Below are 21,829 nucleotides of genomic sequence, written 5' to 3'. Positions count from 1 at the left end.
GGTCTTAGAAAAGATCGGTAAAGAAGTGAACAGAACTGAAAAGGGGCAGGGAGAGCAAGCTTATTCGTTCATTCATTCATTCATTTAAGGGACTGGAATAAATCCGAAATTCCACTGTCTAGGAAATTCTCCTCAATGCAAGTTAGGACCCACACCATCATTATCTTCCTAGAGCATTGCTGGGGCGTTCAAAGGTAAAATGACACAACCAGGATCACACAGTCAGCATGTCAGGGGCAAGAGCCGAAATTAGGTGTTGCTGGCTGCCTCATTTTTTCAAGACCATAAAACTCAATGGCTAATTAACTAAATTAGTCAAAATGAAGAGAGAAAAACCAAACTGCACAAAAATTGTAATGATATGAAAGAATTCACTGTGAATAGTAACAAAATTATTTTAAAATATTTTTTTGGAATATTTTATTTTTCCCATTTCAGGTAAAAACAATTTTTAATATTCGTTTTTTAAAATGTGGATTTCCTAATTTTCTCCCTCTCCCTACTCCCACCTCCTGAGACAGTGTGTAGTCTGACAAAGGGTATGTATGTACAGGCATGCAAAACATATTAGTCATGTTATAAAAGAAAACGCAGATCCAAAGAAGAAAAATAAGGTGAAAAATAGTCTATTTCGATCTGCATTCCGACTCGATTCCAGATTTTCTCTGGAGGCAGATAACATTTTTCATCATGAATCCTTTGGGGTTGTCTTGGATCACTGGATTGCTGAGAATAGTCAAGTCATTCCCGGTTCTTCACCACAATATGGCTGGTACTGTGTACAATGTTCTCCTGGTTCCGTTCTCTCAGTGAAGAAATTGTGAAGGAACATTACAGGCCACCAAATGTCAAAAATAAATCCTATTTTATAACGGATGCACATCTATAAAAACAAACTAATTGACAAAAACAAAAATATCACTCAAAATAATATTGGAAAAAACCTGAACAGCTCATTATTGAATTGCCACATTACACACAAATAAAAACAACATCATAAGATCTAGAGAGATGCTGAAGTGAACTCTATCAGACATCCAAAGGATGAATGATCCCAGCGTTGTATAAGCTATTTTTGTAATTACATAATGCAATAGTATTTACATCATTAGTGCAGAAAAGTCCTGCTAAAGTAAAATTTCCATTCATATCAGAACCAACCAACACACCCAAAACGTACAGAATTAGATGATTCCCTGTGTTCCCCATGGCCTTAATGACACCTGAGCACTAGCATTCTATCTAATGGGGAAAACGAGCTCTTTTCTCTTCGGAATCAAGCTCACAAAAAGACTACTTGGACCATTCAGTGAAAACAGGAAAATGACAAACTCGGAAATACTGCACTGGTGAGAGACCTCAATGGCCAAATGGCTCAACCCATTCATGAAATGTTTGTTGTCCCCAACAACTGACTTTAAAATCTTGCTTTAAACCCTGTGATGGGGGAAAGTCCTCCTCCTCCTGGGCAAATTATCCTACCTTGGGCAGTTCTTGGCAGAGAATTCTTCGGACAGTCAGAGAGCTCAGGCTCCATCTTCACGACTCTCCCCTTCCCCACTCCCCACTGCTCCTGGTTCTGGGCCTATGTCCTCGAATCTTCCCTTTTCCAGGCCAAAGAGGTTGGTCGTAAAGGGCAAAGAACTTGGGAGCCCTCCCTACCTTGACTCCCCAGGGCAATGTGAACGCCTACCAATAAATCACAATATGCCAGTTTGGACCCAGGAGACACTGGATGGCCTCCAAGATGTTGATGTCCTTCCTCAACGTGACTCACAGAGCAAAGAACAAAGTCTACATATTCTGCCTGGGGCTGAGGACCATTAGCTATCACCTGCTTGTCCCAAGACTCAGAGTCTCCCCGAAGGCAGGATCCAAACGCATCCTCCCTCTGGTGGGACACCATGTTACTCCACAGATTTAGAACCCAGATCTCTGTCAGAAGAAAGGCTATCAAAAATTATCAAAACCCACCTGCCATCCTTGTAACCTGTGTCCCTGCTTCAGTTCACCTTACTCAATCTGGTCCAAAGTTCAAGTCTTCGAGATCTTTCTCAGACGCTGACTTTGCCACACAGAACATTAGCTATCCTGCAGTTCTGTGTCAACTGAAAACTTGATCTGCATCCCAGCTGTACCTTTGTCCAAGCCACTATAAACAATTTCAATAACAGGCCCAACGAGGCATCCTGGGGCGCTCCATGAAACACCTCCCAGGCCTTTAATGATTACTTTTTGTAGCCACAATCTCAAATCCACCCATGAATGCATCTATAACATCGGCTGGATGAATCTAACTGCAGTTGCCAGGGGAGATCCCAATAATCTCTGAAACACAGGCGACACCACTCTGATGGCAGAAAAGCTGACTTGAAGCTTAACAAAAACAAAGATCTTGGCACCTGATAGCACAGAAAGGGAAAAGAAAAGGAAGCAGTGTCAGACTTAGGCTCAAAGATCACTGCGGATGGTGACTGTGACCATCGCCCCTTGCAAGGAAACCACAGCAAATCTGGATGGCAGGCTAAAAAAGCAGAGTTGCCTTGCCCCCCAAGATCCATATAGGCCTTTTCAGTAGCAGCGTATGACTGGGAGAGTTGGACTGTAAGAACAGCTGAGCCACAGAAGGGACCCTCACAGACTGGTGCTGGAGAAGACTTCTGAGAGTCCCCTGGGCAGCAGGAAGATCGAGTCAGTTAATACGTGCAGAAGTTAAATCAGGCTGCTCACTGGAAGGCCAGACACTGAAGTGAAACTGAAATGAAAAGGCCACATATTGGGAAGGCAGAACTCTGATGCTGGCAAAGATTGAAGGCAAAAGGAAGAGACAGCAGAGGAGGAGATGGGCAGAGTGAGTCCCTGCGGGCAGGAGCTCAGACAGATTGTAGAGGGCAGAAGGGCCTGGCCTGCTGTGGGCCAGGAGGTCGTGAAGGGTCAGAAAGGACCGAATGGCCAAACAACAAGAAGTGACCCAACAGTAAAGAAGGTGGCAATACAGGAGCGAGGGGCGGCGGTGGCTGTTCAATCATTTCTGTTGTAACCCACTCTTTTTTCCAGCCCAGGTCGAGTTGGTGGGCTGTTGGGTTGTCTGTCTCACTTGGGTAAAAAGGGAGTCTGGGACTGGTAGTGCCCAGGCAAGTCAGCAGCATGTCTTGCATCAGCAAGCTGGCAGGAGGCCCCAAACCTCAGCTCAGGTGAGTGACCAAGGCCCCACTGCCCCGATGCAGCCCAAGGTGGGCCGCTCCCTCTTCTCACTGACCCTGACCAGTCCTCTCCCCAATCCCTGCACATCACCAGGGTCCTGTGCCAAGGTCCCAGTACAACTCCAGGCCTCCTCAAAATCTTTTCCATAGCACCAATGCAATAGTAGGTCAGCTGACAGGCCCCCTTTCCATAGCACCAGGTGAAGGGTCCCTCTGTGGTACTTGTTCATCTCTGACAGACAGCTGGGAACAGCAATCCAAGGTCCAAGAAGCTTAGGACAGCTCCTCTTCCACATGGGAGCAGAGCTGAACAACAGAGGCTGGAAAAGATGAGGGGGAAAAAGAACCTGACCATAGAAGGATATTATGGTGACAGGGAAGATCAAGCACAAACTCAGAAGAGGACGATATCAAAATACCTATATTCAAAATCTCACAGAAAAATGTGAATTCAATTCAGGTCCAAAAAGAACTTCTCAAATAAGTAAAAAATTATTTAAAAAACCAAGTAAGAGGAGCAAAAGAAAAATCGGGAAAACAAATGAAGCTGATACAAAAGAATCATGAAAACCTTGATAAAAGAAGCACAAGGAATAGGAAAAATGCACAAAAATGTACTAAAACAACCCCAATTCCTTAAAAAGTAGAATTGGCCAAATGGGAAAGGTTAAAAAAAACTAAATGAAGAAAATATTTTTTTTTTTAAATTAGAACTGGACAAGTGGAAGCTAATGACACAAAGTAATAGTAAAATACTGAAAAAAAAAAAAAAAGTAGTAGCAATCATGACCTCAGACAAAGCAAAAGCAAAAATAAATCTAATTAAAAGAGTTAAGGAAACTACATCTTACTAAAAGGAACTATAGACAATGAATTAATATCAATACTAAATAGATATATACCAGGTGGTAAAGCATCCAAATTCTTAAAGGAAAAGTTAAGTTACAGGGATTTACTCTTTCTCTATTTTATTGATGTAAGGGTTTTCTCCTAAGTATTGCTTTGGCTGCATCCCATAAATTTTGAACTCAAGGGGGGCCTCAACTTTCCCTCTAAGAACTAGATAAATATGACCACAAAATAAACAAGATAGAAGTAAAGAAGGTGAAAAGAATTTTAGACAAGTTTTCTATGATGGACCACTGGAGAAGAAATGACTGGGAATGAAAAAGAATACTCCCTTGTCTCAGTGGTAATGGACTTACACTAAAATTGACCAAATATTAGGACTTCACAATTAAATATACAAAGGCAGAAATGTTAAATGCATTCTTTTTAGGTCATAATGCAAAAAAAAAAAATCAATTACTTTGAAAAAAGGGCAGTGGAAACAAAAACGAAAATTTAATTGAAAACAAAATAATCTAATCCTAAAAAATAAGAATCAAAGAACAGATCACAGATCATAATTTCATCAAAGACAATGACAACAGGACAATACACCAAAATTTATGGGATGCAGCCAAAGCAATACTTAGGAGAAAACCCTTACATCAATAAAATAGAGAAAGAGTAAATCAATAAATTGGGCATGCAACGACAACAACCAAAAACCTAGCAAAAGAACAAAACTCCCAATTAAGCACCAAATTGGAAATCTTGAAAACCAAAGGTAAGAATAAAATTGAAAATATGAAAATTACTGTGCTAATAAATAAAACTAGAAGCTAGTTTTAGGAAGAAAACCCCCCAGTAAAATAGAAAATATTTCCACATTTTTAAAAAGCTTTTTATATTCAAAACATATGCATGGAAAATTTTTCAACATTAACCCTTGAACATTTCCATATTAATAATTTTGTACAAGAAGATTTGAACAAAGGAAAAAGTGAACAAGTAAAAGAAATAGTATGCTTCAATCTTCAAATATCAGTTTTTTCTCTGGTGGTGGATAATAAGCTGCAGTCACTGTGTACAAAGTTCTCCTGGTTCTGCTTACTTCATTCTGAGTCAGCTCATGTAAATCTTTGCAGGTTTTTCTGAAATTATTCAGCTTATTTCCTTTAGTGTAATATTCCATTGCAATCATGTATCACAGCTTACTCAGCCATTCCCCAGTTAATGGGCACCCCTCTGATTTACGATTCTTAGGCACCACAAAAAGAGCTACTATAAATTTCTTGTACTTTTCCTTTGAATCAGAATTGTTTTGAACAGGCAGTTTTCAAAGGAAGAAATCAGTTATCTATGGTCATACCCAAAAAAATATATTCTAACTAATGCATCTGAAAACAACTCTGAGGCACCATCTCACCTCTATCAGATTGATTCATATGACAGAAAAGGGAAATGATAAATGCTGGAGAAGATACGGAAAATTGGGACACTAACTGTGGTGGAGCTGGGAACTGACCCAACCATTTTGAAGAGCAATTTGGATTCCGCCCAAAGGGTCATCAAATTATGGATGTCCTTTGAGCCAGCAATACCACGGCTACATCTGTATCCCAAAGAGATTTTTAAAAGGGAGGAAATGACTTGTTTGTAAAAATCAATAGATATTTACATATTTATTTACAGCAGTTCTTTCTATAGTGGCAAAAAAATTGGAAATTGATGGGATTCCCATCAGTGCCAGGAGGACACTGTACAAGTCATGGCAACATTGTGTAATGATCGCCAGGGAATGACGTCGCTCTTCTCAGCAACATGATGACTTAGAATAATTCTGAAGAACTCGTGATGGAAAATGTCGTTCACTTCAGAGAAAGAACCGGCGGGGTCTGAAGGCAGAACCCACGATTTCCACTTTCTTCTCTGATTTACAGTCTGTTTCTTCTTTCATAACATCTCTAATGGAAACGATTCACATGACTGCACATGTACAACATACATCATATTGCTTATCATCTTAGGGAGGAAGAAAGGGAGACAGAGGGGAAAATTTGGAACTCAAAATAAGCAGTGCAGTGGATAGAGCACCAGCCCTGAAGCCAGGAGGACTCGAGTTCAAATCTGGCTTCAGACACTTACCACTAACTAGTTGTATGACCCCTGGGCAAGTCACTTAACCCCAATTGCCACAGCAAAAAAAAAAAAAAAAAAAATTTCTAAGACCATTGACTTTGCACATAATTGAAAAGAAAAACTATTTTAAAAATAAATCACGAATACCCTGCCTTTAGAGGGCACTTTGTGCTCACAGGATACTTTTCTCATATGGTGCTAACAAGGCCTCCCCCAGTCTACATATGGGGAAACTGAGGTTTGCTCAGCATTGTCCTACTAGAAGCCCAAGAATCCTGACTCCAAACCCATCACACTCGGCCCATACCCCACCCCGGGATGCAGGGTTTGAATCACCCTCACAGAAGCTGGGAAACCAGCGTTTCAGGGAATTATGTTGCCACGGATTCTATTCTGCTCAAGCCCCAAGAGGTGTCTACGACAGCCCCCCCAGGTCCTCTTGGATCCTCCCCAAATATGCACATTTATGTATATGTGTGTGTCTCCTACCCCTTGCATCCTCCCCAACCCAGAATCTAACAGTGACAAAAATAACGGCCAGAATTTACGGAGCACTTTAAGGTTTACAATAACTGTACAGTTACTCATGTGATTCTCATGATAGCCCTGGCAGACAGGGATTGATATTCCCATTTTACAGACGAGGAAACTGAGGCAGTGTCAGTGAAATGGCCATTGTCTCTGGGCCTTCCCCTGGCCCCATCGACTACCAGACACTAGCAGGGGCAGCTCCTTCCCTCCTCTGGGCCAGGTGAATTCAGGTCCTCTCAGGCTGGACAGCAGGACCACCCATGCTCCCAGGCAGGGGCTTCACTCACGGCTGGAGGTGGCTTCCCAATACCAAACACAGCTTTGGGGGCAGACTTTGTGCCCTCCCCCAGGGGAGCCCCAGACCCAAAGCCCTTCGGACCCTCCATATTCCACCAGCCCCCTCAACTCCAGCTGAGGCAGCCAACACCTGAGAGCTGGCCACGTGACACTCGCCCCCGGCCGCAGAGACCGCCTCCTGAAGCCGGGTCCAACGGAACCGTGGCTCTGTTCGGGGCTGAAACAGCGGAGGGCGCGTCAGTGGGGCCCAAAAGGAGATTAAAGAGACCCTGGGATGCTGCGAGCAGGGGACGGTCAGGTCAGAGGCCCCGGGACCCTCATGGGAGATCCGTGTCTCCCTGCAGGAGCTGCGAAACGCGCTTTGGGCCTGGCTCTTCTGAGCCACAGAGATCCAGAGTTCAGAAGGATCACGACGCAAAGCATGTGGGAGGATGGACTGGGTGCAGGGCGCTCGTGGGTGAAATGGCTGGCGTGGGGCGCTCTGCGCAGCTTCACAGGGCAAGGAAGGGGCCAGAGAGAATTGGGAATTCCAAAATTAAAAAGCGTGTTAAGAGTAGGTTTCTGTTTAAAAATGGCCCGTCTGGGTTGGCGTGGCCCCGGCTGGCCCAGAGAAGCCCCTCCTGACCTGACGCCCCTGTCCCCTCCTTTCAGAGACCTGAGACTCATCTCCATCGGAGCGGGCGCCGACGAAGTCATGCTCTCCATCATATGCAAGTACATGGACACACTTCCCAGGACTAAATTGGAGAAATGACGCTTTCCCGGGAACTGGTCAAGCCGCTCTGGGCCCGCCCGACCCTTCAGAGGATACCGAGAAAGGTGCCAGGAGAAGCCCCCCCAACGCCGGTCTCTATATGCTGAAGAAATAAAAGGCCCCTGGAAGCTCCCTGTTGTGGAATATTTATTGGAACTCTCCCACAAATCATCTTGGGGAGACTCGGGGGAAACGCGTCCTTGAGGCTGGAGGCAGGGACTCCCTTCAGAGGTCCTGGTAGAGGGACGGACCCACCCAGGCCAGTGCGGGCTCAGGTCTCCTAGCTGCGCCCCCTCCTCAGGGGGTCTGCCGGGGAAAGCCCTCGGGGGACAGGGCCCCGTCCCTCCTTGGAGGCTTTGGGTGAGATGGTGCTCAGGGGCAGTCCGGTCTGGGGTCACCTCTCAGGAAGGACACCGGCAAGTGGGCAGCCTCCCACTGAGGCTGACCGGGAGCAGAAGGACAAACTGAGGCACAGCAAAGGCACAAAATGCCTGGCCCTGGTGAGGGGAGGGAAGGTCGGGAAAGGGGCTTTGTCTTAAAATCAAATGCGCAGGTACCAAGTCTGGAAGGGGCAGGGGCTGGTGGTGGCTGTGAGCCGGCAGGGACACCGCTGAAGGCAGCAGGGCCGGGAGGCTGGCCGGTCAGCGCAGCCTGTCTGCGAGGGGCTCTGAGACGTCTCCCCTGGGAAGTCACTCACGACTCCCCCAAACAGGCAAATTCAACCAAATCCATGAGTCCCGCTGCCTGCTGTCCACGGCCCGTCCTGAGAGGTCCAGCACCACATCTGCCATTCAGGCCTCACCCCAAGGGAAAAAGTGAGGGGCCCTTAGCGGTCAGAAGGGGGGACAGGGTCACAAAGAAAACCTAAGGGGGAAGATTTCCACCGAGTAACCCAGTGCCCACTTAGGCCACCATGACTGGGAAGGGGCAGGGGCGCCATCCTGCCAGGGGCCGGGAATAACCCCTTATTAAGCAACCACGAGGTGCCTGGCCCCATCATTATCCCACTGCGAGGTCGGAGCCATGATGCCCATTTTACAGAAGAGGAAGCTGGAGTCAGCAGAGGCGCCCTGATGGCTGCCAGCCTCCTGGGAGCAGCCGGCCGAGTTACAGCTGGCAGCAGGAGGATGCTCTCGGGGGAGGGAGGGGGCAGTCTGCATGCCTGGGGGGCATTCCCTTCCCCAGGACAGGAGGAGCGAGCTGTGACTCAGTGGCCCCATATGTTCTGATCACAGAAGGGGGCGGACAGACCCCGACTGCTCCCCCAATTCCAGGGGTTTCACCCTAAAACAATCTGACAAGCATTTGGCCACCGGCTCACGTTGCTTTTAAAGCACATTTATTTGTAGACTCCCTCTGAGGAAGTTGGGTCGGTCACATCCGGGAGCTCTGCTGCCGTCGTCCAGGAAGACCGCAGTACGAGCCGAGCCGGATCCCTGGACTCCTCTGTCGCCCCACGACGCGGCCACCAAGGGCGGAAGGGAGGGCCGGCCGCCAGAGAAATCAGCGTTCCTCACCGGCCCGCCTGGCTCGGGTCCTACCCACAATGCCCCCCATCGAGGTATCTTCTGGAAGGAAGGAATGTTGGAGACAAGAGGAAGGCGGGACCAACTTCACGGGAACAGACGGGGCGGGCGGCGAGGGGCAGGGGGTCCCTTAGGCAAAGTGTCCGCCCGGACCCCCGAGGCTCCCCCGAGCCCAGATGTGGGGACTCTCGGCCCCGGGCCGCGGGGATCCCCACGGGAGGGGGAGGTGGCTGCCCCCCGCACCAGCTGGAGCCTCGCAGCCGCCGGCATCACCTCAGGCGGAGGATCCAATAAATGACAAAGAAAACAAAGAAGGAGAACAGGACCATGTAGGCCAGGAGCTTGGCCTGGCTCCCCCGGGACAGCACCTTCAGCCTCCCCATCGTCTGGCTCAGAAAGCCGGTCGTCGAGTCGAACTCGGAGTCCTGCAAGAGGGAGGCGAGCGGGTCAGGGGGCTGCGGGGCCCGGGCGAGGAGGCCCTTCTGCAGAACGCGGACCCCCGGCCAGGGCCCCCTCGGGGGGACTCACCCGGAGCCACGCGCCCTTCCCCTCCGGGAGCACCGAGAGCCGTGGGGGCCTCAGGCCCGCCTTCTCAGGGAATCCCCAGGGGCCCAGTTACCGCCTTCTGCTGGAGGATAGGCAGGGAGGAAGGCCAGCCCGGGGCTAGGGCAGAAACCTGAGCGGGGGGTCTGGATCAGGGACTCCCCCAGCAAGCCCCGAGGTCTCCCATCCCCCCACTCCCGGAACCCCCAGAGTATCCGACGCCTGAGCGTGGAGACCACCCCTCAGGAAGGGCAGCTGCGGCCCCCGGAGGACCCGGGCTGCGCGGTGACCTCCGTGTTCACCCCTGCCCCGCCCATGGGGACCCCGAGAAGAGAGAATCGACCCGAGCCCCGCCCATTTAAAGCCGCGTCGGGGCCGGCCCCCACCCAGGACTCACCATCTCGGCCAACATCTTGTTCTGGTGCTTCACTTCGTGTCCTATTTCGATGGAGAGCTTCGAGGGGAGACGAGAGACACACCCGCCATCAGGAGGCGCCCGAGGGGCCAGGGCCCCCCTTCTCGTCCTGATGGCGGCAGCGCCAACCCACCGGCTGCCCTCCGCGCTATTCCCGCGTCTGCTCTGGCACTTGGAAGTCAGAGGTCAGGGCACAAAAAGGGGGACACCGTGGCCAAGGGGCCAAGCGCCCCCGATGGGGGGCGAGGGGAGGAGGAAGGGGAGCAGGGAGGGCTCTGCCCCACCCCGGGCCTTGAGGCGGCGGACAAAGCGCCCCCGACCGAGCCTGGGCACCCCTGGCCAGGGACCAGGACTCACCGACTTGATGGCGGTCACCTTGGTGCGCAGGCTCTCCGTCAGCCGGTCATTCTCCTCCTCAAAGGAGCTGTAGCCGCTGTTGGCGTAGCCATAGTGCCCGGGGGGCGGCGCGCCTTCACCTGGCCGGGCACGGGGAGGTGTCAGCCCCGCCCAGGGCAAGGATCCCCCCTTCTGGCAGGGACCCTGCCCGGCCCTCAGCAGGGGGTCATGCATGCAGTAGGCGCTTAATCAGCGCTGGGAGCTGCCTTCTCTGGGCAGGATCGTATCATCCCAGGCCTCGGCCATCTGAGAAATGGGCACATCTGGGGCCGCCGGCGCCCCAGCTATGGAACCAGATTGCCCCGCTCCAGGAGATGGAGGCTCAGAGTCTGGGAGCACACAGTAGGTGCCTTTTCATCCCTTAATTCTGTGGGAGGGCAGAAGGTCCCACAGTTTTACTGAACCTCGGGGAGTTTTTCCTTTGTGCTGAGGCCAAAGTGGTGACAACAGAGGGTGAGGGAGGGGACCCCCCAAAGGGGGCTGCTCAGCCTATTAAGCACCTACTGTGTGCTGGGCACAAAGAGAAGCGCCAGCTGTCCCTTCCTGGGGGGAAGAAAGGGGGAGAAAGGCAGGGGGGAGGAGGGAGCTCTAGACAACAGCTCCCCGGAGGTCCTCAACCCCCAATTTACAATCTAAGGGGGAGGAGCTGCTGCCGGCCACTGGTCACTTCAGGCCAGAGGTCCAGGCCGACACCGGGTGGGGAGGGGACACCGGGGGACGGACAGAGGGAGGCCAGGATGACCCGCCAGTTTGGGAGGACCCCCACTTTACAGCTGGGGAAACTGAAGCAGCGAGGGGGCGGGGCCCACCCAGGCCTAGGGTTCGCCCTTTACCCAGCTCTCTCAGGGTCACAGGAGCCCCGCCCCCTGCCGTGCCGCCCCCTCGTTTCAAGACCAGCATTCCCCTGCCTCCTCCCTCCCCCCACCTCCGCCTGCCTCGGTTTCCCTTCCGGTCAAGAAGCCCCGCCCCCCCAGGTTTCCCTCTTAGTCGCAGGAACCCCTCGTCCTTCCCACCCTTGCTTCAATTTCCCTGACCTCTACCCCACTCACCGAGGCCCGCGCGCCGCATCGTAACCCCCAAACCGAGGAGCCCCAAGCTTGTTCTTCGCTCCCGCCACGTCAGCGCCCCAGTCTGCGCGGAATGATGACGCCAGGGTACGCGCAGCGGAGAAACCAGCTCGAAAAGCGAGCCCGCGGGGGCGGGGCTCCCCGGGGCTTCTGGGAAACGTAGTCCAACAAAGGAGCCGTGAGGCTTCTGGGAAACGTAGTCCAGGAAAAACTTGGGCAACCGTGGTTACTCCTGAGAAGTTGGAAGGTGGACGCGGAGAATGTCCCACCCGGGGCTGGAACGTGCGTGGGGAGATCTCCCGGGGAATCTCCCAGGCCAGCCCCGTGGTCACTCCCGTCCCCACAGGTGGCTCCGCGGTTCACTAGACCCAAATTGAGACCCCTAATCCCAACCCTCCTCCCCCATGGAAAGGTGAAGGAGAGGCTCGCTTGCCGAGGTCCCGTTTCCTTACTCACCCCACCCTTATCCCCTTGGCTTTATATCTCTGGGCGCTTGTCCTCCCCCCTTGTCCCCATGCCCTGTTCCTGGTCCCCACCCCTCCCACACCCAGGTGCTCCTGCCCCTCCCCAGGTGCCCACGGCCCCATCCCCCATCCCTCCCACGTGCTTCTGCCCCTCCCCAGGTGCCCACGGCCCCCATCCCCCATCCCTCCCACGTGCTTCTGCCCCTCCCCAGGTGCCCACGCCCCATCCCCCATCCCTCCCGCGTGCTTCTGCCCCTCCCCAGGTGCCACGGCCCCATCCCCCATCCCTCCCACGTGCTTCTGCCCCTCCCCAGGTGCCCACGGCCCCCATCCCCCATCCCTCCCACGTGCTTCTGCCCCTCCCCAGGTGCCCACGGCCCCATCCCCCATCCCTCCCACGTGCTTCTGCCCCTCCCCAGGTGCCCACGGCCCCATCCCCCATCCCTCCCGCGTGCTTCTGCCCCTCCCCAGGTGCCCACGGCCCCATCCCCCATCCCTCCCACGTGCTTCTGCCCCTCCCCAGGTGCCCACGGCCCCCATCCCCCATCCCTCCCACGTGCTCCTGCCCCTCCCCAGGTGCCCACGGCCCCCATCCCCCATCCCTCCCACGTGCTTCTGCCCCTCCCCAGGTGCCCACGGCCCCCATCCCCCATCCCTCCCACGTGCTTCTGCCCCTCCCCAGGTGCCCACGGCCCCCATCCCCCATCCCTCCCGCGTGCTTCTGCCCCTCCCCAGGTGCCCACGGCCCCATCCCCCATCCCCCCGCCCGCGTGCTTCTGCCCCTCCCCAGGTACCCACGGCCCCATCCCCCATCCCTCCCATGTGCTCCTGCCCCTCCCCAGGTGCCCACGGCCCCATCCCCCATCCCTCCCACGTGCTTCTGCCCCTCCCCAGGTGCCCACGGCCCCATCCCCCATCCCTCCCACGTGCTTCTGCCCCTCCCCAGGTGCCCACGGCCCCATCCCCCATCCCTCCCACGTGCTTCTGCCCCTCCCCAGGTGCCCACGGCCCCATCCCCCATCCCTCCCACGTGCTTCTGCCCCTCCCCAGGTGCCCACGGCCCCCATCCCCCATCCCTCCAGCATGCTTCTGCCCCTCCCCAGGTGCCCACGGCCCCATCTCTCCCAGGCACTTGCGCTCCCGCCTCCTTATTGCTGGGGGGGAGGGGCTCATTTGCCTTGTCCCTTTGTATGTCTGTGGTCAGTGCCCGCTGACTGACTGAATTTGCGGTGGGGTCTGGAGGAGAGGAAGGGGAAGCGAGGCTGGGCCGGCGGGAGCCGGGTGGGGCAGGGCCTTCAATGACCAGATGGGGAGTAGTTGTAGTGAGAGGCTTGTTTGGGGGCCCAGGGAGAAGACGTCTTGTTGCTGCTGTTGCTCCCTTTCTCAGTCACAGCCGGTTCTCTGTGACCCCAGGTGGGGGGCTCTTTGCAGAGACATGAGAGGGTTTGCCACCTCCTCCTCCAGCTCATTGTACAGACAGGGAAACTGAGGCACACAGGGCCGAGGGGCTTCCCCGGGGGGTGGGATCGGCTCCCAGAAAGCGAAGCCCTGTGCACTCCAGGATGGCCCCTGCCCCGCCGGCTGCCCCGAAGGAGGATGACTTGGGGAAGGGCCTGGACCAGGAGCCAGCAAGAAGCTGCTGTAGCAGCCCAGAAGAAAAGCCCCGGAGTTCGGGTTCTTACGCGGGGCTAAGTCAGTGGCAGTGACAGAGACAGTGGTTCTCCCATTCAGCAGGTTCCGTAGGATTGATCTGACCCTACGCGGAGAAGTTCTGGGCCAGGACGGAAACGAGGCACTGATGGAACCGAGGAGACAACGGTTAAATCTAGTTCAGCTGATTTAATCCCACAGCAAATAATGGTCTCCCACGGATAGAATGATTGCTGGGGCTCCGTGGGGGCGCATAAGGGAGGAGACCCTTAGCGATGGGCCGGACCCCGGCGTTCTGCTGGAGCTGCGGGAGGGGGAGTGAGTGAAGAAGGCGCCATGGGCGCTCTGCCCCCCCCCCAGCGGGATGAATCAGTGGGAGGGCCGAGACCCCTCGGAATAGCGCGGAGGGCGGCGCACAAGCTCCGCTGCCAGCATCTTGCCCCTTCCACTGTATCGGAAATGTTCCTTTTATTCCACAGATTTAAATGACATTTACAGAGAGGGAGCCCGGGGCACGTGGAAGCCGCCTCCAGTGTGACATGGACTGATTGGGCCCTGTCTCCTCCCGCGCCCTTGGGGACCCTGGCTGACGGCCCCCTTGGGGCAGCGCCACAACAGCCCAGGGATCGGCCATATCAGCCCAGCCTGGGGCCCGGGAGGGAGCTGGGGAGTTGGGAAGCCCGACTCTTGTGTCTTACTGAGAACAAAGCTGAAACCCAGAGGAGGTGACACAGCCAGCACTTGATTCCAGGTCCCCGGCCCAGCATTCGGAGTGGTGTCCAGGGTACGATGCCCATGGCTGGCACTCAGGGTACAGCAAGGTCCCCGGCCCTAAGGAAGAGCTCCAGCGTCTTCTCACTGGACTTTCCTGCCTCCTCTCAGCCATGCTCATTCCCCTCCCTCCCTTCTCCCCTGTGAGGTTTCCAGGCAGCAGCAGGAAGTCCGTGGTGGGATGTGGTAAAGAGAGGCTCTGGGCCTCCACAGGCCCCGGGGACGGACAGAGCTGGAGCCCAACGCCATCGGACTGAACATTGTCATGGGGTCTTGTGGCCGCCACAACCAGGGAGACCGCGAGAGCCCCTTAGCCCCTCTCCAGAGCCCACCCCCACCACCTCCCTGAGGGAGCTTGCAGCCCCGGCCTCCCTGTCGCTGACAGACACCAGTGGGGAGCCATGGGAGCGTCCGGGACGTGGGGAGCACAGAACGTGAGTGTCCACCCCGGGAGGCCTCGGACCCCTTGAAGAAGCAGAGTGGCCATTTTCGGGCTGGCCACCCCCCATTGTCAGCAGTGGTGAAAGGGACGGCCTCCGTCAGTGTGGGAGCTGAGGGAATTCCCTTGGGCCGGATCCATTCCAGGCAGGGGCAGTCCATGTGATAGAATCGTCTGGGGGTTCGCTGTGGAAGGCCCCGGGGCTGGGAGCAAGAGACTCGCTTCCCTGGAGGCCCTCCACCCTTGCTTTTCCTTGTCATGGGTCAAGCCCAGAGTCACAGAGGTCACAGCTGCTTGGAAAGACCCCCAATATGTCTGTACCTCCGCACCAATCACTTCCCCAGCGGGGGCAGGTAACCGTCTCACGGGCACTTAGGGCTCTGCCTGTGGCAGCTTGTGCCATTTCCTCGTGCCCAACCTAAGGGGAAGCTGCCATCTTACGTGGAGATGTTCCTTGCCTCACAGAGACCCAAGAGACAGATGGACAGAGACAGAAAGAGAAAGAAGAGACAGAGAGAAACAGAAATAGAAGAAAGACAGAGACAAAGAAACAGATAAGAAAGACAGGGAGAGACACAGACAGAGAAACAGAAGAGAGAGAGATGTCCAAACTGGCATTGCCCCCCATGTCCTCTGACCTGCTTCTCTACCCCAAGAGGACCTCAGATCCCACTTACGGGCGTCTCAAACAAGGAAGCTGCAGCTTTACCGGAACATTTCCAGAGGACCATGGCCAGGTCCTCCCTTGACCCCTGAGTCAGGTCCTCCCTTGACCCCTGACCGGGTCCTCCCTTGACCCCTGAGTCGGGTCCTCCCCTTGACCCCTGAGCCGAGTCTCCAGGCCTGCTTTCTTACTTGACTGCCCTCCTCCATGACTGGAAGAGCTTTCTTCAGCCATCAATACGTGGGCCTTGAATAGGAAAGAGGGCAGTGCCCTTGAGTGGGTCCCGGTGCCACTTGGGGGATCAGGCTCCCCTTTGGATCCACCCGTTTCTGAAGCAATCTTGGGTCTGATCACTCTCCTGGAGGGAGAAGCTGGGAAATAGGGCTTTTAGACGAGAGAAAACAGTATGTCTTCGTATTTTCATTTAACCTAACACTGGACTTTTGACCGTGCAGCCTTGTCTTTCAGTTCTCCTTACAGAACCGTGTCAGGGAGCTGGGGGTCTCGGTGGGTGAGACCGGGGCCTGGACTCACAGCCGGTCTCCAGTATTTCCTAGCTGAGTGACTCCGGCAAGTCGGTGACCTCTGCTTCAGTTTCACCAACTGTAAAATGACTACCAGACTGTCAAGTATACATAAGTAAATAACACACGTAAATGTATGCAAAAATAAATGTTTAAAAAGCTGTCAAAACCCGCCTCCCAGAGTGTTGTGTGGATTAAATAAGATATTAATTTTTAACAAGTGCTCAGCGCTGTGCCGGGCGCATAGTAGGCCCCTGATAAATGCTCTTTTCCCCGATTTTGACACTTAGTCTTTGAAGAGCCAGGAGTCTGGGGGCAAGAACTCTCTTTTCTGGGACTCTGGCTGTGGGGGCGGCTGCCCCCTGCAGGGAGAAGGCTGCCAGGTCAGGGCAGCTCTTGGACTGTGGGAGAGGGGTGGCCGGGCCCAGAGCTCCTGACCTGAGCTGTCCTTGGTAGCAGGGAAGGTGGCTCCTTCCCCAGGCTCTGAGCCATGGCCAGGGGGAGCTGAGAGCCGGTGCTCACAGATTACCATCTGCTCTAGTGCTTGGGGACCGTACCCAAAGATGGGCTTGAGGAGAATGGACACTGCTCCTGCAGACTGACCCTGCTAACTGGCGACTCTGGAAAGAGCTTCCGGGTCAGTTTCTTCATAGAAAAACGAAGAGGGAGAGAACAAGCATTGATCAAGCACCTGCCGTGTGCCGGATACAGTGCAAAGCAACTTAAAAAACGTTATCTCGTTTGGTTCTCCTCACAACCTTCGGGACGCAGGCGCTTGGGTTTTTATAGTTAACAAAACCTGAGGCAGACAGCGGTTCCGGGACTTGCCCGGGATCACAGAGAGGAGTGTCTGAGGCCGGACTCGAGCTCGGGCCTTCCGGATACCAAGCCTGTTGCATGCTGGCGCGATTCTGGAGGGCCCGCGTCGCTTGGGGTGCGCTCTTTCTTCCCCCCTCTCTGGGAGGAGCCTGATTCTCAGCTGGAAATGTCCCGGGGTCCTCCTCCTCCCCTTGGTCACCGCTACGCGCTCCAGCATCGTTCCCCTGGCCCCAGCAGCCTCTTTCCTGCTGTTCTCCCTTTGAGAAGATCTGACAAAAGCAAATCCGGATAAGGGAAACCCTAATCCCGGGGCGAGCACTCGTTTCCCCAGGGTTGCTCTTCCTGGAGAAAGATTCGCCAGGATCCTTCCACGGCTAGTCAGCCTCCAAAGCGCTCAGTCCGGTGCCTGCAGTTTCCCAGGAAATCGTGCCAGTGAGTCACGGCCACGCGGGGCCTGGACGATTGAGGACGCCCCCTGCGCCGCCGGGCTCTGTCCCGGACCGTGATGGCTTCAGTTTGTCATCCTGGGAGAAACCATTCGCGTTTCATGTTACCATCATGTTACCGCCGACTGCGCGTCTGCCCTGTCCTCCGCCCCCCGCGATGCAGGGGATCCTCGTCCCCCCGAGGTGGGGGGCAAGGTGGGAGTGGGGAGGGGGTCCTGTCGCAGCAGCCAATGATGGCTTTCCTTGTTGGGGTTTGGGTCAGAAGGCCCTGGCCAGGACAGGATAATGAGGGGTCCAAAGAAGGAGAAGGGAGTTTGGTGACGGAGCTAGAAGAGAAAACCTGGCCCAGGGACAAGACATCGTCCCCAGTGATGGCCCTGAGAGCGCTCTTGGCGGGTAACTGACCCCCCAGACTGCTGGTCTCCGGGTCTGCGACTCAGGCCTGATTCCTCATCCCCCCCTCCCAGCCCCCCCACTTTTCTCTTCAAAGGCCGCCGAAGCGATGGAAGAATTGCTTCGTCTTCACCTGGCGCATCTGTTTCCTTCCATTCCTTGTAATCGCGGGGGGCGCTGAGAGGCCATTCTCTCATCTGAGCCTCCCAACTTATCTCCATTCTACAGAAACTGGGAAGGATGGAGGTGAAAGGGACCTGACGAGGTTGGTCATGTAGCTGCTAGTTGTCTGAGGATGGATTTAAACTTGGGTTTTTCTGGCTCCGGATCCATTCTCTCTCCTATACAGCATTACGGGGCAGCTATAGTCTCTGTGAAGAGTGCTAGGCAGGAAGTCTTGAAGTCAGAAAGACTTGAGTTCAAATCCAGCCACAGACATTTATTATGGCCTTAAGCTAATTGTTTAACAGCTATTTTCCTCTATTTTCTTATCTGTAAAATAGGGATAACAATAGCACCTACCTCCTTGAGGATCACATGAGATCATATCTGTAAAGTGCTTTAGCAGAGTACTTAGCACATAGCAGTTGCTCTGTAAATGTTACTAATTATTGTTTTATTAATTATTAATATAATAAAACAATATTAAATGTTACATAATTATTATTACTGTTATCTCTTGTAACCCTCAGACTTTTCCGCTCCGTACGGACGGAACACCCAGATGACTTAAGTTCCAACACGGGAGTGGATCGCCTTGCGGGATGATGACTCACCCACCCTAGAGGATGTCAGGCAGAAGTCGTTGGGATTTTGTGGATGGCATCCCTGTTTGGAGCGGGTAGAGGCCAGGTAACCGCGCGTCCGGGGCCTTCTGGTTTAGAACACACTGGACTGAAGGCCCTTCAAGGCTCATTCTTAAGTTTCCCTCTTCTCCACTCGTCTCTCCTTCTTTCCCCCAGCCTCATAAATGTTCTTGGGAACTGGAACCCATTCACCATCCATTTAAGTTCTTACTGTACCAGGCACATGTGCAGAGGGTCTATTTAGTGGAGAGACCACTGAGTCCATTGCCTTGCAGTTCACTCAAGGGAGTGAGTGGGGAATTGCTTAGTTCCTATGAGGGAAAGGAGGGAAGGGGAAAAGAAAGGAGGAGAAGAAGGGAAGAGAAGAGAAAAGAAGAGAAAGTAAGGGAGAGGGGAAGGGAAAGGAGAAGGGATGGAGGAGAAAGGAAGGGAAGGGTAAAAAGGGAATGGAAGGGAGGGCAAGGGGGAGGAGGAGAAAGAAGGGAGGAAAGGAAAGAAAGTAGGAGAGGTGAACGGTACATAAAGGAGGGGGATTAAAGTCATAGGCCTAAATGAGATTCAGAGCCCATCAAGATGAGGGGTCTGTGGTTTCTGCCCTGCCAGGGGCTCTGGTGAGTCTTCTTGGAGCTCCTTGTCTTCTTACTAATTATGGGGGGATTTCTCAGGCAAGACATTCTGATGTAGAGGAAATGAGTTCATTTTTACACAGCCATCATTTTCTGTGGGATGGGCAGATGGCAAGGTTACTGTCATGGGAAATGAGTCACATTTGTTTGGGAAGAAAAAAGCCTTCTCTTCTTCATGACACTCTGATTGATTGACACACACACATTCATATTCTCTCTCTCTCTTTCGCCCTCTCATCCCCTTTCATCATAATGCCCTTTCATCAATGCATCATTTAGTCAGGAATCTAGGAAATGGCCTCAGACTGAGGATATTCTCCAGAAACATTCACATCATGATTGCTTAACAAATAATTTCTGGTTCTTTCTTCTAAACATTTTCCATATTCATCATGCTGCACAAGAAATATCAGATCAAAAGTGAAAAAACCACTAGAAAGGAAAAAACCAAGCACGCTAACAAACAGCAAGAAAAACAAGGTGGAAATACTATGCTTTGATCCCCATTCAGTCTCCATGTTTCTCTCTCTGGATGTGGGCCCTTTACATCCCAAGTCTATTGGGATTAGCAAATCATTTCTAACAGACACGAGAGAACTTGGCCTTCCAGTGCTGGGGCTGCTGATTCTCCGCACTCCACTCTCTTGGACTCATTCCAAGAGCCAAATCTCCCTGTCACATGGAAAGTCTCTGGTAGAGTATGTGCTCTGGGGTCATTCTCCTGATTCCTGTTCAAACTGACCAGTAAGGTCCCTCCTTAGATTGTATGTCTCCTCAGAGCTCTAGAGATGGCAGCTCAGAGCTGGGAACTTGCTGTAGTCCATTAGTTCTCTAGTGTCCACCTACCTCTGTGTGGATACTTTTTGGAGCTCTAGAGATGGTACCTTGGAGCTGTGGACTCTCTGTAAAGCATTAGCTTGCTAATGTCCATCTGCCTCTGTGCATCCCACCATTACTGTCAGTTGATATCATTTATTCATCCCCTTTCAGTTAATTTTTTAGAAAAGGGTATTCACTAAATCATAAAAAAATTACAAAAAAAGCCCCCTGTATGCCCTCTTTGAAAAATCAAAAGTACATCTGACCCAGTCTACATTAGCACATGTGAGAAATTGGGCTCAAACTTCAAGAGCTCATGAGGGCAAAGGGATGATCAAAGGCCTGGATGCTGGAAGGTCCTTGGAAAGTTCTCCTTAGGATTGATTACAGGGTAGCATTACAATATTACTTGTATAGCATTATGATGTACAACTTTGTGTGAATGAAGGGAAGAGTCTGGTCAAATGCCTTAAGTTCTGTCTGCTTTATTTTCCTCATCTGTAAAATTGGAAGAATAATAATTTCCTCCCAGGAGTGCTGTGAGGATCTAATGAGTTGCTATTTGTAACTTGTATTTGTAAAATTTGTATTTTTGTAATTTGTACTTGTAAAATTAATGTGTTATATGAATACTAGCAATTAATATTTGTATTGTTATTGTCGTCTTTGAGATTTTTGCCTTTCAATCACATCAATAAGAGGATATCTTTTAGGCCTCTTTCCCAGGCTCAGAAATGGGAAATGATCAATGTTAGGGGAGAGAATCGGGCCGGGGAGCCTCTGAAATAACATGAACTTTAGTGATTCTGTCAACACCATTGGGTTGTCTCCTACCATTTTTACTCAGTAGCTTTTCTACAGAGAAGGAGGATGCTGGGGGTTCTGGATTGTACGGAAGGTTGAAGGAGAGTCAAGGCTGTCAGTATTTTCAGAGCTGCTAACCCCCTGTGCTCTGGCTATCTTGACTGGTTGTTCTTTGCTCAAAGGGTCAAAGTACAGTGTGATTGATCAGACCAGTATGAGTTCACAGGTCAGGCACAAATAGTCTGTAGGAATATTAGGACTAGTTATGTCTCTAAATCTGAACATCTCATCTTTCTTTTGAGCTGCTGCAATTCTGCTTTGCTTGCACACTGACATTTTTGGTATGAGCACAGCATTCTAAGCAGTCCTGTGCTTGCATCTCCCATGTTGTGCAATAGATTTCAGAATTCTTTGGAGAGACCTTGAGAATGTCCTTGTATCACTTCTTCTGACCACCTTGTGAGTGTTTGCCCTGTGAGTTCCCCATAAAGCAGGCTTTTAGGCAGATGTAATCGGACTTCAGACAGTGTGGCCAGCCCAATGGAGCAGTATCCGGCCCCTTGTCCTGCCAGGTGAGCTTCAGAATCTTCCCAACACAATTTAAATGGGAGCAATTCAGCTTCCGCAGTGATGCTGGTGGATTGTCCAGATTTCACAGGTGTTTTTATGTTTATTAAGTCAGCAATGAGAGAAAGGGCACAGAGGAAAAGACAGACATGAGAACTGGCATCCTCATCTGTTGGAAGACTCATTGCATCCTGGAGGGAGGCACTGGTTCCGTTTCTCCACAGAGCGGACTACCAAGAGCAGCAGGCGGCAGCTGACCGAGGCACACGAGGCTCCATGTCGAGAGGCTCTAGAGGCCCCCCGAAGGGCTTCAAGTCAAGCTGGATAAATGCTTGGCA

At 52.5% G+C, this 21,829-nt stretch overlaps 2 protein-coding genes and 1 long non-coding RNA gene across 3 annotated transcripts in view; 1 reads left to right on the top strand and 2 right to left on the bottom strand.

Annotated features, from left to right (window-relative positions):
• Window positions 1–7,884, top strand: part of LOC127549275 (probable acyl-CoA dehydrogenase 6) — a 34,800-nt gene extending 26,916 nt beyond the window's left edge. The window contains exon 9 of the mRNA XM_051977142.1: window positions 7,650–7,884. Coding sequence (XP_051833102.1) covers window positions 7,650–7,752 — 103 coding nt within the window. The 3' untranslated portion in view covers window positions 7,753–7,884. The remainder of the gene's footprint in view (window positions 1–7,649) is intronic.
• Window positions 611–7,296, bottom strand: LOC127549300 (uncharacterized). Its single transcript, XR_007950550.1, has 2 exons — window positions 1,483–7,296; window positions 611–896 (listed from the first exon to the last, which is right to left on the bottom strand). It is a non-coding gene; the product is annotated as an uncharacterized LOC127549300 (long non-coding RNA).
• Window positions 7,885–9,074: 1,190 nt separating the features above from the next.
• Window positions 9,075–11,797, bottom strand: BET1 (Bet1 golgi vesicular membrane trafficking protein). The gene is made up of 4 exons (XM_051977155.1): window positions 11,682–11,797; window positions 10,594–10,712; window positions 10,219–10,275; window positions 9,075–9,703 (listed from the first exon to the last, which is right to left on the bottom strand). Exons 1-4 carry the CDS (start codon window positions 11,698–11,700, stop codon window positions 9,548–9,550), a joined length of 351 nt encoding a protein of 116 aa, XP_051833115.1. The 5' UTR covers window positions 11,701–11,797; the 3' UTR covers window positions 9,075–9,547.
• Window positions 11,798–21,829: the final 10,032 nt, after the last annotated feature.

This window comes from Antechinus flavipes, chromosome 1, assembly GCF_016432865.1.
Source record: "Antechinus flavipes isolate AdamAnt ecotype Samford, QLD, Australia chromosome 1, AdamAnt_v2, whole genome shotgun sequence".
In the NCBI taxonomy this organism is placed as follows: Eukaryota; Metazoa; Chordata; class Mammalia; order Dasyuromorphia; family Dasyuridae; genus Antechinus; species Antechinus flavipes.
This window is presented reverse-complemented; position numbering and strand designations above follow the sequence as displayed.